We start from the raw sequence: 14,214 nt of genomic DNA, 5'->3' as shown, positions 1-14,214 counted from the left end.
GTCTTTTTTTTTTTGTGGTCAATTTCCCTGAACTAAAATTTTAAAATCTATCATATTCAGTTCAATAATACTGCAAAAATTTTAGGTTTTATCTGATGGTTAGCTGTGAAAACCATGTAGGTTGTAATGCTTGACTTTATAGTTTATTCTTTAAAAACAATTGTTAAGTTCTTAACAAAATTGCAAGTCTTTAACTCTAAATATAATACCTCAATTTATTTTATTTTTAAAATTTATAATTAGGTAAGCCTTTCTTTGAATTATTAAACAACACCTAGTGAGACTTAAATCTGAGACTCAACAAAGGTCAAATTTTGAACAAACATAGGATATATAGATTTTATTATAAGAAAAACCTAGTACTATATAGTATATATAGTTATTCATAACTACATGGAAAAATTAATAATTTAGGAGAATTTATTATAAATTTAAAGCTTAAAGAGATTATTTGTACCTAACATGAAATTCAGGAAAATTATGTACAAATCAGGTCAGAAAAGAAGAAAATTATGTATAGTTTTTCTTTAAATTAAAGAATTCGACCTTATTAGTATCGAGTAATAATGTGATAGAGATTAATTAGAGAGGGAGTTGGGGGAGAGATAATTGCAAGACTAAATATCAATTTAATACCTTGAATTTCTAACAAAAGAATTTTCTTGACAAATTGACATCATAGTATCATACTATTAAAATCACTAAATATTCACTCTAGCAAAATATCAAAATATATTTATGGTAACAAAATATTTCTATCTATAATCTTTAAGATGTTATAATTTTTTAGCATTAAAACAACTTTTAAAAAAAAAAACATTAAGTGGGTTAATTCAACAAATCGGTTAGGTTAACTGAGTTTCTCTCAGGTTGACTAGTTACACCGAGTCACTTTTAGGTCGATCCCATTGCCGGTTTTTCTGCTAACCACACTGACCAGGTGATCCGTTGGCCGGGTTTTGATCCAGGCCAATCGATCTGGTCCGCTTTTCAACAGTATGAATTGTGATAAAGTTCTCGGATTAATTCTGCTTTTTAAAAGTGTTGGAGTATTCTATTTTTTTCTGCTAGGATAGGAATATTCTATTTTAAAGTTAATTAATGGCCAAAACAATCAATGCACGGTAGGGGATATTTAGTCGAAAGGAACAAAAAAATAATGCGTGATGACATAGATTTTGACATCACATCAAATTTCAATCAAGTTCTTTGATTACTTGCAATCACAAAGAGCAATCATATATGCAAGTGTTAAAGAAATTAAATATATACTAATTAGATAATAAAAGAAACGAGTTCACAAAATTTCATATACTACTTTTCCTCTGTCTCTTTCGAAAATACGACCCTATGATTTTATACAAGATCCAATTTAGCATGGATTTGAAAACACTACTTATAATAAGAAATTAAGTAATTTTTTTATTAGATAAAATTTTTCTCACACAATTACTATCTCTGGTCCTAAATATAAGACCTAGTTGACTAATTTGAGTAAATTAAAGAAATAAGTTAAATTAGTTATTTGTAATAAATATATGTTATCTTTTCTAAAATATCCTTGCTAATCAAGTGTATTGGCTAAAATTATCATTATTAGAAGGACTATCTTGGAGAAAATGTATAAATATGAAAGTCAAAGTGGATTGGGGTCTTATATTTAGGATCAAAATAAAAGTCAAACAAGATCTTATATTAAAGGCCGGAGGTAGTATCTCGTATATCTTAAAATTAATTTAAATAAGCTTGTGCAAATAAAGATTTGAGTGAGTGTCTAGAACTTAACTAAGTTGAGTATAGGAAACTATCAATAAGTTAACAAGTTGTTAGTTGATATGGTAAGTAGTTTTACCCTGTAAGGAAGAGAATACAAATTCGAATCCCAAAAAATGCACTTACTCAAAAGGCTTTAACTTTAACGTACTCCTAGCCCTACAGAGATTATTCTTAAGTCTAAAGTAATTTGATTACACTTTGAGTTAAAAAAAAAAAAAAACAGAGATCTACACCATCCAGTCTAGATTTGATAAGTTTTGTTGCTTTTCCATGGCGAGAAATTAGAAGGCTTTCAGCCCTCACGGGGAATTAGACAGGGCGATCCCATTTCTCCTTATCTATTTGTACTCGGAATGGAAAAACTTACCCATATGATCCTAGATAGAGAGAGAGTGAAACAGTGGAGAGGCTTGAGAGTAGGCAAATCAGGACCTATTATATCTCATATGATGTTTGCTGACGATCTTGTTCTTTTTGCAGAGGCGAGTCTTTCTCAAATTGATAACATCTTAAATTGTTTACAGGAGTTTGGGGAAATATCAGGACACAAGATTAGTCAAGAGAAAACAGTGATCTTTTTCTCACCAAATGTTCCGGTGCAATCAAGGAGGGCAATTTGTTCCAGAAGCAATTTTAAGGAGGTTGCTGAGCTCGGTAGATACCTGGGGGCAAATATCTCTCACCAAAGGAAAAGACGGAACCGCTATTCAGGCATGCTGGATAAACTCAAACAGAAACTGGGGGGATGGAAGGCCTCTAGTCTATCAATGGCAGGAAGAATCACTCTGGTCAAAGCAGTTACTAGCTCCATGGCAATTTACCCCATGCAACACGATAAACTGCCAAAGGGAGTATTAGAGGAGATGGAAAAAGTGCAGAGGAGGTTTATATGGGGGGAAGAAGGAAACAAGCACTCTTGGCATGCGATTGGATGGGAGACGCTATGTAGAGAGAAGTCTCAAGGAGGGATGGGAATTAAGTCAATGATAGAAATGAATGATGCCTTCATACATAAGCTGCTATGGAGATTAAATACCGAACCCAACGCATTGTGGGTTAAGGTGTTGCTCGGTAAATATGGAAGAGGGTCAAGTACTAGGGACAGACCTATAACAAAAGCCACGGACTCAAGACTCTGGAAAGAAATGGCTAGAGCTTGGGATAGATTTCAAAAAAATGTGTCAGAGGCCAGAAGTCCGAACCAGCAAGATACAAAGGGTCTGAAATGGAGGTTAACTAGCAATGGGGCTTTTACTACCTCGAGTGCGTATCTAAATCTAAAAGGTATGCAAAACTCATCATATGGAAAACACTGGAAGTTGATATGGAAATTACGCTTACCAGAGAGGGTGCGTGTCTTTATCTGGAGAGTCCTTCACAAAAAACTCCCCACGAAGGATGTCACAAGTAATTGGGACGGAAGCCAAGGTTGGTGTGAATTATGCAACCGCGCCAAGGAGAATCACCAGCATGCCCTGAGAGATTGCCTTTATGCCTCTTCTCTCTGGAGGAAAATAGTACCGTGGCAAGCAAGACCCAAGTTCTTCGGTCAGGATTGGAAGGACTGGGTAATAGGGAATATTCTAGATAAACGACGAGTCTCTGAAAATTTCAACTGGAATGAACTTTTTGCAATGGGAATTTGGCAAATATGGAACTGGAGGAATCTTCTGATTCATGATGAGGAGTTTGAGTTCCCGTCGAACCCGGAAAAAGTTATTTACAACGCTTTGCAGTACTACCATCACAGGTGGGGGGAGATGCTGATAGAGAGGGTCATAGAAAGAGATAGGAATATCAAGTGGAGAGCACCTGAAAAGGGGTGGTGCAAGTTGAACACAGATGCGACTGGTCCGGAACAGGGCATGAACGGATGTGGAGGTGTAATAAGAGGGGAATGTGGCGAATGGTTGGGAGGATTCACGATGAAAATCAGACAAACCAGTGCTACTAACGCTGAAGCCAGAAGCTTATTGGTAGGTCTTCAAGAATGCTGGAACCTGGGGTTTAAGAAGGTCGAGGTGGAGTGTGATGCCAGCCAGGTAGTTGAGGCCATCAACAGTGACAAACCCTGCAACGGAAGTCTTTGGCTCTTTACTATGATACGCAATATGTTACAGAAAGACTGGCAAGTGAAGGTTAATCACATCTATAGAGAAGGAAACGGTTGTGCGGATTGCCTGGCAACGATAAGTCTGGAACAAGTTGAACAGTGGGTCAGATGGTCGGCTCCCCCGAGTATGCTGGAGAAAATGCTCAAGGAAGAAGCCGCTGGAGTATTGTAGTTGTTTGTTTCTCTTAGTGTTTATTTGTTGGGCTTAGCCCCTTTTTTCACCTAAAAAAAAAAAAAGAATATATAGAGCAAAACAACGTGTCTGACTGTAGCATTCCCACTAAAATGAAACCTTATATGGAGGATCCACTACATAGAAAGCATGTTATTATTATACTTTACAATAACTAAATACTCCTCCGATCCTTAATATAAGACTCATTTAACTAATTTGCTTAGATTAAGAAAGTTAGGTAAGTTAGTTAATTATAAGAAAAGTGACATATTTTTTCTAAAACACTATAATTATCTTTCTTAATACCCCCTCTCCCTCTTCTATTTGATTATGGTTGAGGGAGTATCTACAGGGGTAATTTAGAAAAAATTGATAAATATAAGAAATGGGTCTTATATTTAGGACCAAAACCAACTCAAGAATTGAGTCCTATATTAAGAACCGAAGGAGTATATATATATATTCATTATTATTAACTAAAACGTTATGTTTAATAATTTTGTTGAGTATTCTCTTTCGTTTGCCTTTATGTCCTTTTAGATTTAAGAAGTATTTGAATAGAAATCAAATTATAGTTTTAAAAATAATTTAAAGGTATATAAAATAAGTATGCAAAAAGAATTTTATCGGATTTGTGTGAAAATATTTTTCAAAAATGTTTTTTGTGATTTCTAAACACCCCCCAGAAGTGTTTCATCTACCTCTTCGCCCGTGCTTCCAACAACAGTCTTTGAACGTCTAGCCGACTCCAAATGATTGATTATATGTATGGAAAGTCCCCAAAATAAAGCACAACAAACAAAGAAACAAGTGAAGTGAGAAAGCTTATTGTTTAATCTCTGGGGTGTGAGTGAGACAGAGAGAGAAATCAATGGATTTGGGGAGCGAAGTTGAGAAGAAGGTCAAATTTGAAGCCAAAATGGAAGAACCACAAGCATATGCTTTATACAGCGACTGGCTCTCCTTCAAGGCCTTCTTCCAGAAAGACCCAAAAGCCCTGATCGACACCTTCGATCTCGCCGGAAACACCGCGATCCAGGTCGCCGTCCGGTCGGACGACCCGGAGCTCATCCGGCAACTGCTGGACATGCTTCCAGAAGACTCCGATCGCCGGCAAGCGCTGAGGACGGGGAATGCTCACAAGAACACGCTTGCTCACCAGGTGATTTTCTGCCAGAATCTGAACATGGTGGACACTTTGCTGAACTATGAGATGGACAAGAAGCTGAAGCAGGCTGAGGATGAAGATCTGTTCGAGCTTCTGAACGACCTCGGCGAAACTCCGGTGTACCGGGCCGCCAAGTACGGGCGGTTCAGGATGGTGAAGCACATGGCCGGATTTGTAAATATAAAGGACCATTTTCACAGACGCCAACCAAAACTAGACACAACTTCCATTCTTCACATCGCTATAATTGGCCACCATTTTGGTATCTATATATATATTTTCTGAGATTCTTAGTTGGATAGTATCAAGAAGCATAATCCTCAGACACTAAGGTTGAATTTAAATAAGCTAATTGAAGCTGACGATATGGTGCAGATGTAGCATTGTGGTTATCGAAAATGGAAGGGATTGAGAAGGTAGCATTTGCGAACGATGGAAACAGATTGACGTGTCTTCAGCTGCTTTCAAGAATGCCTTCAGTTTTCAGGAGCTATAATTCCCGGGCTGGATTTATAGACAAACTCATTTATGCTTGTACGTGTACCACTTCTCTCTCTAGTCTCTCTCCCTCTCTTTTTAATACTTTACATAGAAAGTGAAATTGCTTGTAGTATAACTTGTCAAGGTCCCAGGACCCTTAAAAAAGGATTAAATGAAAAGTCATGGCAAAAAAAGAGCATGGTGGGGTGATATGAGATCGAGAGAGTGTCCGCTAGAAACCAAACTACAGTTTAAAAAGTAATTTTATAATATATAAAATAAATACATGAAAGAGTTTGTCTTGATTTATTGAAAAGTTCTTTTTAAGAACATTTTTGGGATGTTTCAAACTCCCGCAAGTTTTTAAGGTCATTGGAATTGATTATACATATGTGTGTATATATACGTATATATATAACTTGGGTGTGTAGTTCTTCCGGAGAAAGGTTATGATGAAAGCAGTAGTGATGATGAAGATGATGGATTCATGAAGAAAGGGAAGAAGGAAGATCTAGAAAGTGCAAAAAGAAAGGTAAACAAACCCATGTCGTCGTCTCCTGCAGGTACCTATATGTATGCGTACGTATTGGATCATAAACACATAAACTATTTTCATCATCAGAACAATACATAGTTGATGTCTTGTTGATATGAATTTGATGCTACTTTTGCAGTTTTCTCAAGGATCTACTATATCATCTGGAAAATTGCGGCCAAAGGTGAGATGATTTAATCTTGCCTCACTTTTCGTCCGTATAATTGTTTGCAATATTCTCTCTCCTCCCTCCCTCACCACCAACGAAAAAAGAAAAAGTATCATAATCATTTTATAAAGTACTACCTCCGCTCCTTAATATAAGACCTCGTTTAAATTTTATTTTAGTTTTAAATATAAGACCCTAATCCATTTTGTCTCTAATATTTATGCATTTTTTTTCCAAGATAGTCCTTCTAACAATAGTAGTTCTAGCCAATACACTTGATTAGCAAGGATATTTTAGGAAAGACAACACCTATCTATGACAAATAACTAACTTAACTTTTTTTTCTTAATCTCCTCAAATTAGTTAACTAGCTCTTATAATTAGAACTGGAGGTATATAGTAATACTTTTTAGCATTCTTTACTTTAATATTCACTAATAAACTAAACCACTTTTTAGTGAGCTAGGTGAACCACACCTTCCCTAAATAATGAATTTTATTGTAGGTAATTTTAAAACCGAAAAATCATTCGCAGGTCTTAGGTTATCCTTTGAAATGTAAAATAAAAAGATGAGAAATTAATGTTTAAATTTTAGTCTATCATATTTTAGAAGGCGAGTACAAACTTAAAAAATGAAAAACAAAAAATACAAATGCAAATCTATGTCATTTTTAGATACTATAGGGGTGGATGTAAATATTAAAAAAAGTAAAAAAAAAACGAGGTATTAAAAAATTCTTATTTACAGGTTAAACTTTCATATTTGTATTTCAAATTTTACAATTTTATATTTATAAATGAAAATTTTATATTTACAGTCACTAAAAAAATAGTGAATTAGGGTCGCTAATTAATTTAGTGACAAAATTCCATGGTTAATTAATTAGTTATGGTCTTCCTTACGATAGAATTTACAAATTCCATCGTTAATTCACAGTTTTTTTTTTTGTGGTAATAAATCGTTTTTGCCAATTCAATGTATTTACAATTATGATGGAACATTAACATATATTTTCAATTAAGGGCATTTTCATCAATCAAGCTTGTTCTTTCAGTGAAAAACTTTGGCACTCGTATTTTATTTTGCAAATTTAAAACACTTGTGTGCCATTAGTTTCTAAAAAAAGGGACTTGATTGTGATTTTCTCTTATGTGAAGTGGTTGAAATGTTAAATGCAACTTATTAGGTCCATAAAACACATATACGCCACGTACCAAACTAATAATATTCTGACTTGTGACATACATGTTGGGAAATATGCAGAATGGGATATGATGAAAGAAATCTGGGAGAGGAAGAAGAAGCACAGGCTAGCAGAAGAACTAGCAGACTTCTTAATAAGCCAAGACAACTCATGGATGGACACAAAACATGGAGAACCTCGAACTGAGGTTGTTGTGCCGGTGATTCAACCTTCAACAAAGAAAGCCAAGCTTGAAAAGACACAATCCTTAGAAAACCCCATTCCCTGCAAAGATTACACGCCATTGTTGCTAGCAGCAAGCACCGGCATCGTCGAGATCGTCAAGAAAATCGTTGACCTTCATCCCGACGCCATCTCGCATGTGAGCCAACATGATGAGCAGAACGTGTTACATGTCGCCGTCAAGCATCGTCAGAAGAATGTTTACAAGGTTCTGAAGAAATATGGAGCTCTCGGACGCTTAGGATCTCAGATGGCCAACCAAGGTCGGACTCTTTTGCATCAGGTTGCGAGGATGGATTATTATGATGGAGGAAATCAACCTGGTGTTGTCTTCCAGCTTCAGGAGGAGCTACGTTGGTTCGAAGTAAGTATAGTATAATTAATTAATTAGCCTTTTGGTTTGCGTTGAGAAAAGCATATAAATAAGTTTAACATCACATATTGACCAAATTCTCATTAAACTTGCAGAAAAAGCATATAAATAGAGTAGGTATAAGCTATTATAAGTCCATATATAGACCTCTTGTGTGTGTATTTTCAAATAGCTTTGATTATGTGCAAGGTATTAAAATGCAATCCAAGTCGCTTAGTCAGACTAGTGAATTGGTGAACTAGTCTTTAAGTCTGACCACGGCACCAGTTTTGGTGTTCATTCATTTGATGAGCACCATAAACTAATCAGATCTGAACTGTCTATATCTCATTTGGGTGGTGCATGTTTGATTTTTTTATATTTTTTTATTCAAAATAATTATTTTAATATCTATAGAATCTAAAACAATGATGATCTCTTAACTATCATTCTTTTAAAAAATAGTTTATTCTATTCAAAAATAATTAATTAAAGATTTTAAATCTGGATCGTTCAAATGAGATATAGACGGTTCAGATCTGATGAGCTTATAGTGCTCATCAAAGAGATGAGTACCGAAACTAGTTCTGTTTGACCACGGGTTGACCCAATTGAAATTTATATTTTTCTTCTCTTACAAAGTTTGAAACAATGTTGTTTTGAGTTTAAAGAAAAATATATATACATACATGCATGCGCGGTTTATTAACTTTATTTATTTGTGAATTAATAATCTTTTTATTTAAATATTATTCTATTCATAATTTTATATGAATATGTTGTATATTTTAATTACAATTGTGTTATTCTTATCATTGGGTTGATTCTGGTTTAATCACAATTAGACCATAGACTCCTGAAAAATTATCTTAGTCCGGTTTAATGATCAGTTGGGTTTTTAATCCCTTGATTATGTGGTACTTTTTCTTTCCACTACTCATCAATCCTTGAGCTCTAACAAGTGATGTCTATCTGATGTGCAATATGTAAGAATTTCTTAATTAGATTAAAAAACTGATGAGTTGCAATCATCACTTCAAAGTTTCAAGAAAGTAATATGAACCAGAAAGAAAACTTTCGTTTTTGTTTTTTGATACAAGAAGGCTAACTATTATTGTATATATAATGTTCATGCAGCGAGTGAAGAGGATAGTACCTATTCCTTACCAGTTATTTTGCAACGACAATAATTTAACAGCAAAAGAGCTTTTTGATTTAGAACACTCAGAAATGCTCAAGGAAGCTCAAGAGTGGATCAAGGGCACAGCTCAGTCGTGCTCCGCGGTGTCCGTCCTGGTGGCCACCGTGGTCTTCGCCGCAGCCTACACGGTCCCAGGCGGCATCGACGAAAACGGCGTCCCCGTCCTCATCAACTCTCCACTCTTCCTCTTTTTCGCCATCATGGACGTTGTGGGGCTGGCAAGTTCTCTTGTCTCAGTGATGATGTTCCTTTCCATTCTTACGTCCCCATTTCAGATGCAAGAGTTCTACAAATCCCTGCCCAGAAAGCTCACAATGGGATTCACCTTGTTGTTCATCTCTTTAACCACGACGTTGCTGGCTTTTGGGTCAACCATTTTGCTGACAATAAGAATGGAGAACAAGAAATGGAGCTCCAGTTTGATTTACAGTGCTACGTTCTTCCCTGTGACTCTTTTTGGATTGACGCAATTTCCCATTGTGATGGCAATCAAGTACAGAATGAAGAGGCTGAAGAAGACCATAAAGAGGTTGATTCCCAATGATATTATTACCATATCCACCAAACCCAAGAAGAAAAGAGTTTACTCAAAATACGTATGACGAGCATCTCGATCGAGTCCAAAGAAGCATTATTATATGTTTTAAGTATATTCATGTATATGGGTTGGATAAATTTCTTCGTGTATTATATGAAATAGTTTTGTCCTTGTAACTTATAGTAGTAACTTTGTTTTATCACGGTGTATTATATTATATGAACGAAATATAGCTACTCGTTCTCCTTCCGTACATGATGTTACTTTCGTGGCTTTCAAACGGAATTAGTCCCGGATCAAATCTCGAACATTAAAATTTAATATAGGCGGCTGAGATTTAACTTTTTATATTTTTGATTTTTAAAAATATTTTTCTTTAATAAGTAAATAATTCAAAATAAATGTAAGGAAAAATGACATGAAAATGACACTTGAATTTACAAAATCCCAATTTAGTCACAAGTGATCAATTTGCCATTTATAAATTTATTAAAATGACCATATTGTCCTTTATTTTATTTATTGTTTTTTAAAAAATTAAATGCCCCCACTAGCTGGCCGGTCGTCAGAGCTCTGGGGCATGAATTGGATAAATTATATGAAATAGTTTGTGTCCTTATAACTTATAGTAGTTACTTTGTTTTATCTCTTCTTCATGTATTATATTATATGAATGAAATATAGCTATTCCTTATCGTTCCAATCATGATGTTACTCTTGTGGCTTTCAAACTTGGTCTCAATCTCAACATTCTGGTTCACTCATTGATTTCATTGTTTCCGCTTTGTCTAGTGGCTCTTTCAGGTTCCCAGCCATTTTCTTGCCAAATCAAGTTGGATTTTAAGAGTTGAACAAAACATTTTTCATTTTATTATGAGACTGTGGGTGCGCAGTGAATCATTATTGTTGCTATTCATTTATATGACCTAGTTTGCCCCTCAAGCACGTGAATATCTTCCTATTGGACACAGTCCTATTAGAAGTGTTGTCTCTTAATGCCAAGTTAGAAATTTAAGAGAAAGTGGTTGACCAAAAAAAAAAAAGAAATTTAGGAGAAAGTGTATGGAGAGAAAAGTGAATAAAGCTCACAGTCAAAAGATGATGAGTTGGCGCGTACAATCTCATACACACACACACACATGCAGTCACATATGTACAAGAGATGAAGTACATGAGTTATTGACACATACGTGACTAACAAGTAACAAGTGGGACCTCTTCTAATGAAGCTTTGAACTTTGGTTGATCATATTATGAGAGGACTAGCCCATTTCGACTACATTTAATCCCGTTACTTAGTTTTTGAGGGCGTAGTTGGAGTCTTTGGGTTGCTTCTCTCACCTGTTTGTTTGCGTGATAATAAATTTACTCTTTATGGTCTTTCTACTGAACCTTCAGCCCAATCTGGTCCCCTCCTCATTACATTTCAGCATATTGGGCACCTTCTTCGTCAGCTTTGACAAGTTATTCATCTTTCTAAACTCTTGCCAACACACAACAGTCCTAACTTTTACCATCAAGTGCTTGATTTGATTGGTAGGGATTCGTATCAGCTTAATTAGAGGTCTTGAGTTTGAATCTTTTGAGTACAATCGCGTGTTAACTACTTACGGGAGAGTTTTAATTTGCCGCCTTTTGTGATCATACCTGACTCTATGGTCTCGTTTGGTATGAAGTATTGAAGACGAGGAATAGGGATATTGAAAAAAATCATTAAATTTTTTTTTAGCATTAGTAATTACTTGTTACATGAGATTAGACAAATTTATAGAAGTGGGATTAGGGAATACCACTTCCTCCCATGGTATTCTCCAATCACACATGTATGGATTTGTCTAGTCTTATATAATAAGCAATCTCTCATGCTAAATACTTTCTTTGGTTCAAAATATAAGTTAAATTTTGTTGGAGGGGCTTCGTATGTTTTATAAGATAACATTTATTTTTGTGTAAGCATTTAATGAGTTTTTTTCAACTTTACCCCCGTATATCTTTTTCCGCTTTGATTCATTTATTACATTTTTTACTTATTCCTTTCATTAATAAGGGCATATTTAGGGGGAAAAAATGCATCCCTTACACATTTATTGTTTTAAATTGATTTTAACTAGTTTCTTAAAAAACGTAAATAGATAAAGTTTAGCTTATATTTTGAACTGAAGGAAATACTATTTTATCAATCATAATCCCATTCTCTATCCTTTATTTTTTAATGTTTCGTATTAATACTACCTATATGAATTAGTTTTTGGATCCTCTCATTAAGTCTTTCAGTTTAAGTGAGGCAAGTTGAAGATATCAAAAGGCGTTGTTGTTAGCTGGAAAAATAGTCATATCTTTACTTCAAAAGATAAAATGGGAAAAGGCTAGGAATGATATTTTGGAGCTAACACATCAATTTAACTATATAATTTAGAACTAAACTAACATATTTTCAAAGGGCAATAACGGACCAAAGGTTCTCAGCAATCATATGTGTTATTTTACTTGGTTACCCATTTTTCTTTTGTTTCATATATGTTAGAAATTAGAAGATTAATTGATAGTTGTAAAGTATTATATCGTTAGTAGTAAATAATTGAAGAGGATGATGTTTCAATTAAGCATCCATTCTCCATGTTAAATTGTTTAACTAATACTAGTTTGCTATTTTGCATATTAGTTAAATAAGTTTTAGGGCATTATTTGCCAAAAGAAATTAATTTTTTTCCGTCCAATTTTAAAAAAATTAATGTGAAATTTCTATATCCATGTGTTAGTTAAATGGTTTCATTTTTGTGTACCTAAAATACAATTTTAAAATATTTGGGTCCCAAAAGCTAGAAGAAAATTCTACCTCGCCTTTTTTTAAAAAAAAAAAATTAAAATGAACTAATCATATGTTCCAAAGGCAAATTAACCGGACACTTTTTTGTTTACTGTTTAGGCATCCCAACAAAAAAAAAAAATAAAGGTATAATGAATGCGACTTTGAGGATAAAAAGGAGAGGTTGACTCGGAGTTTGCAATATTTTGTTCCTGCGATTTTTGACATATAACTTGAATGATTGATTGAGCTCACCATCAAAAGCTTAAATTATTTAGAAAAGCTGACCCTTTTATAAAAGAGAGCTCTTAAAGAGAGAAAAATGCAAGTGAAGTGGGGAATAAGTTCTGTGAATAAAGCATAACAACATTCTGGATTTGGTGAAAATACCAACAAAAAAATGGAGTAAACTGTCAACACCTACAATACAAAGCATGGATCCATAATGGGCCAAGCAACTTGGGCTTACGGCCCAATACATTCAACTATAGTCTCTTAACACCCCCTTCAAGTTGGGGGTTATACAAACTAACATCACCTAACTTGCGTATCAATCTCTCATGGTCCTCACTACCTAGAGTCTTTGTCAAGACATTTGCTAGTTGATTCTTACTACTAACATGTTGTAAATCAATTACTCCTTGTTGTAACTTCTCACGCATGAAGTGGCAATCTATCTCGATGTGCTATGTGTGTTCATGGAAAACGGGATTACTTGCAATATGAATTGCAGCTTTGTTGTCATAGTAAACTTTCACCAGCTCAAGTCCTCTAATGTCCAGATCTTTAAGTATGCGTATCAGCCATGTGACTTCAGAAACAGCTGATCTGAGGGCTTGATATTCTGCTTCAGCTAATGACTTTGACATTGTTGGCTGCTTCTTAGACTTCCAGTGGATTGGAGACTTGCCAAATTTAATTAGGAAGCTAGTTACTGATCTCCTTGTATCATGACAAGTTGCCCAATCAGAATCTACAAAACGCTCCAAGTCTGTTCTGTTTGTTGTAGTGAGAAATATTCCCAATCCAGGATTGCCCTTTAAGTATCTCACAACACATGTCATTGCCTCTATATGAGATTTTGGTGAGGCACTCATAAACTGACTAAGGGTCTGCACAGCAAAACATATATCAGGTCGAGTCATGGTATGATGAGATAACCTACCCACTAGATGTCAATATGTTGGAAGGCTCTTGAAGAAGAGGATCCAAGTTTGCTTGAGATTTTTGTTTCTTTCTGTTTGCCTTGATGGACCTCATTTGAATTCCTTGAGTTGATAACCTGACGTTTCTCTCCATAGGGACCTCAACGATTTGGTTGCACTTAAACTTGTATCTAAAATGAAATCTAAAGCATATTTTCTCTGATTAAGGATGATGCCTTTCTTAGACCTTGCCAACTCTAATCCCAAAAAGTATTTAAGCTCTCCCAAGTCTTTAATTCTAAACTTTTGATGCAAGTTATTTTTAGTT

At 34.9% G+C, this 14,214-nt stretch overlaps 2 protein-coding genes across 2 annotated transcripts; one reads left to right on the top strand and one right to left on the bottom strand.

Annotated features, from left to right (window-relative positions):
• Nucleotides 1-4,935: 4,935 nt before the first annotated feature.
• On the top strand, nucleotides 4,936-9,999 carry LOC114749253 (uncharacterized). The gene is made up of 6 exons (XM_028937747.1): nucleotides 4,936-5,494; nucleotides 5,608-5,766; nucleotides 6,144-6,275; nucleotides 6,387-6,431; nucleotides 7,682-8,208; nucleotides 9,334-9,999. Exons 1-6 carry the CDS (start codon nucleotides 4,936-4,938, stop codon nucleotides 9,997-9,999), a joined length of 2,088 nt encoding a protein of 695 aa, XP_028793580.1.
• Nucleotides 10,000-13,427: 3,428 nt separating this feature from the next.
• LOC114749252 (uncharacterized mitochondrial protein AtMg00810-like) lies at nucleotides 13,428-13,886 on the bottom strand. Its single transcript, XM_028937746.1, has one exon. It carries the CDS (start codon nucleotides 13,884-13,886, stop codon nucleotides 13,428-13,430), a length of 459 nt encoding a protein of 152 aa, XP_028793579.1.
• Nucleotides 13,887-14,214: the final 328 nt, after the last annotated feature.

Source organism: Neltuma alba, unplaced genomic scaffold (genome assembly GCF_004799145.2).
Source record: "Neltuma alba isolate B1F8T4 unplaced genomic scaffold, ASM479914v2 tig00006003_pilon, whole genome shotgun sequence".
NCBI classification, from domain to species: Eukaryota; Viridiplantae; Streptophyta; class Magnoliopsida; order Fabales; family Fabaceae; genus Neltuma; species Neltuma alba.
The sequence above is the reverse complement of the archived record's forward strand: the minus strand, read 5'-3'. Positions and strand labels throughout refer to the sequence as shown.

What these genes read in the sequence shown, in the direction of transcription:
- LOC114749253 (XM_028937747.1), top strand. Translation starts at nt 4,936, where the DNA reads ATGGATTTGGGGAGCGAAGTTGAGAAGAAGGTCAAATTTGAAGCCAAA. An exon ending in CTGGAAAATTGCGGCCAAAG is followed by an intron (nt 6,432 to 7,681) that starts GTGAGATGATTT and finishes GGAAATATGCAG; the next exon opens with AATGGGATATGATGAAAGAA. An exon ending in AGGAGCTACGTTGGTTCGAA is followed by an intron (nt 8,209 to 9,333) that starts GTAAGTATAGTA and finishes ATGTTCATGCAG; the next exon opens with CGAGTGAAGAGGATAGTACC.
- LOC114749252 (XM_028937746.1), bottom strand. Translation starts at nt 13,886, where the DNA reads ATGACTCGACCTGATATATGTTTTGCTGTGCAGACCCTTAGTCAGTTT.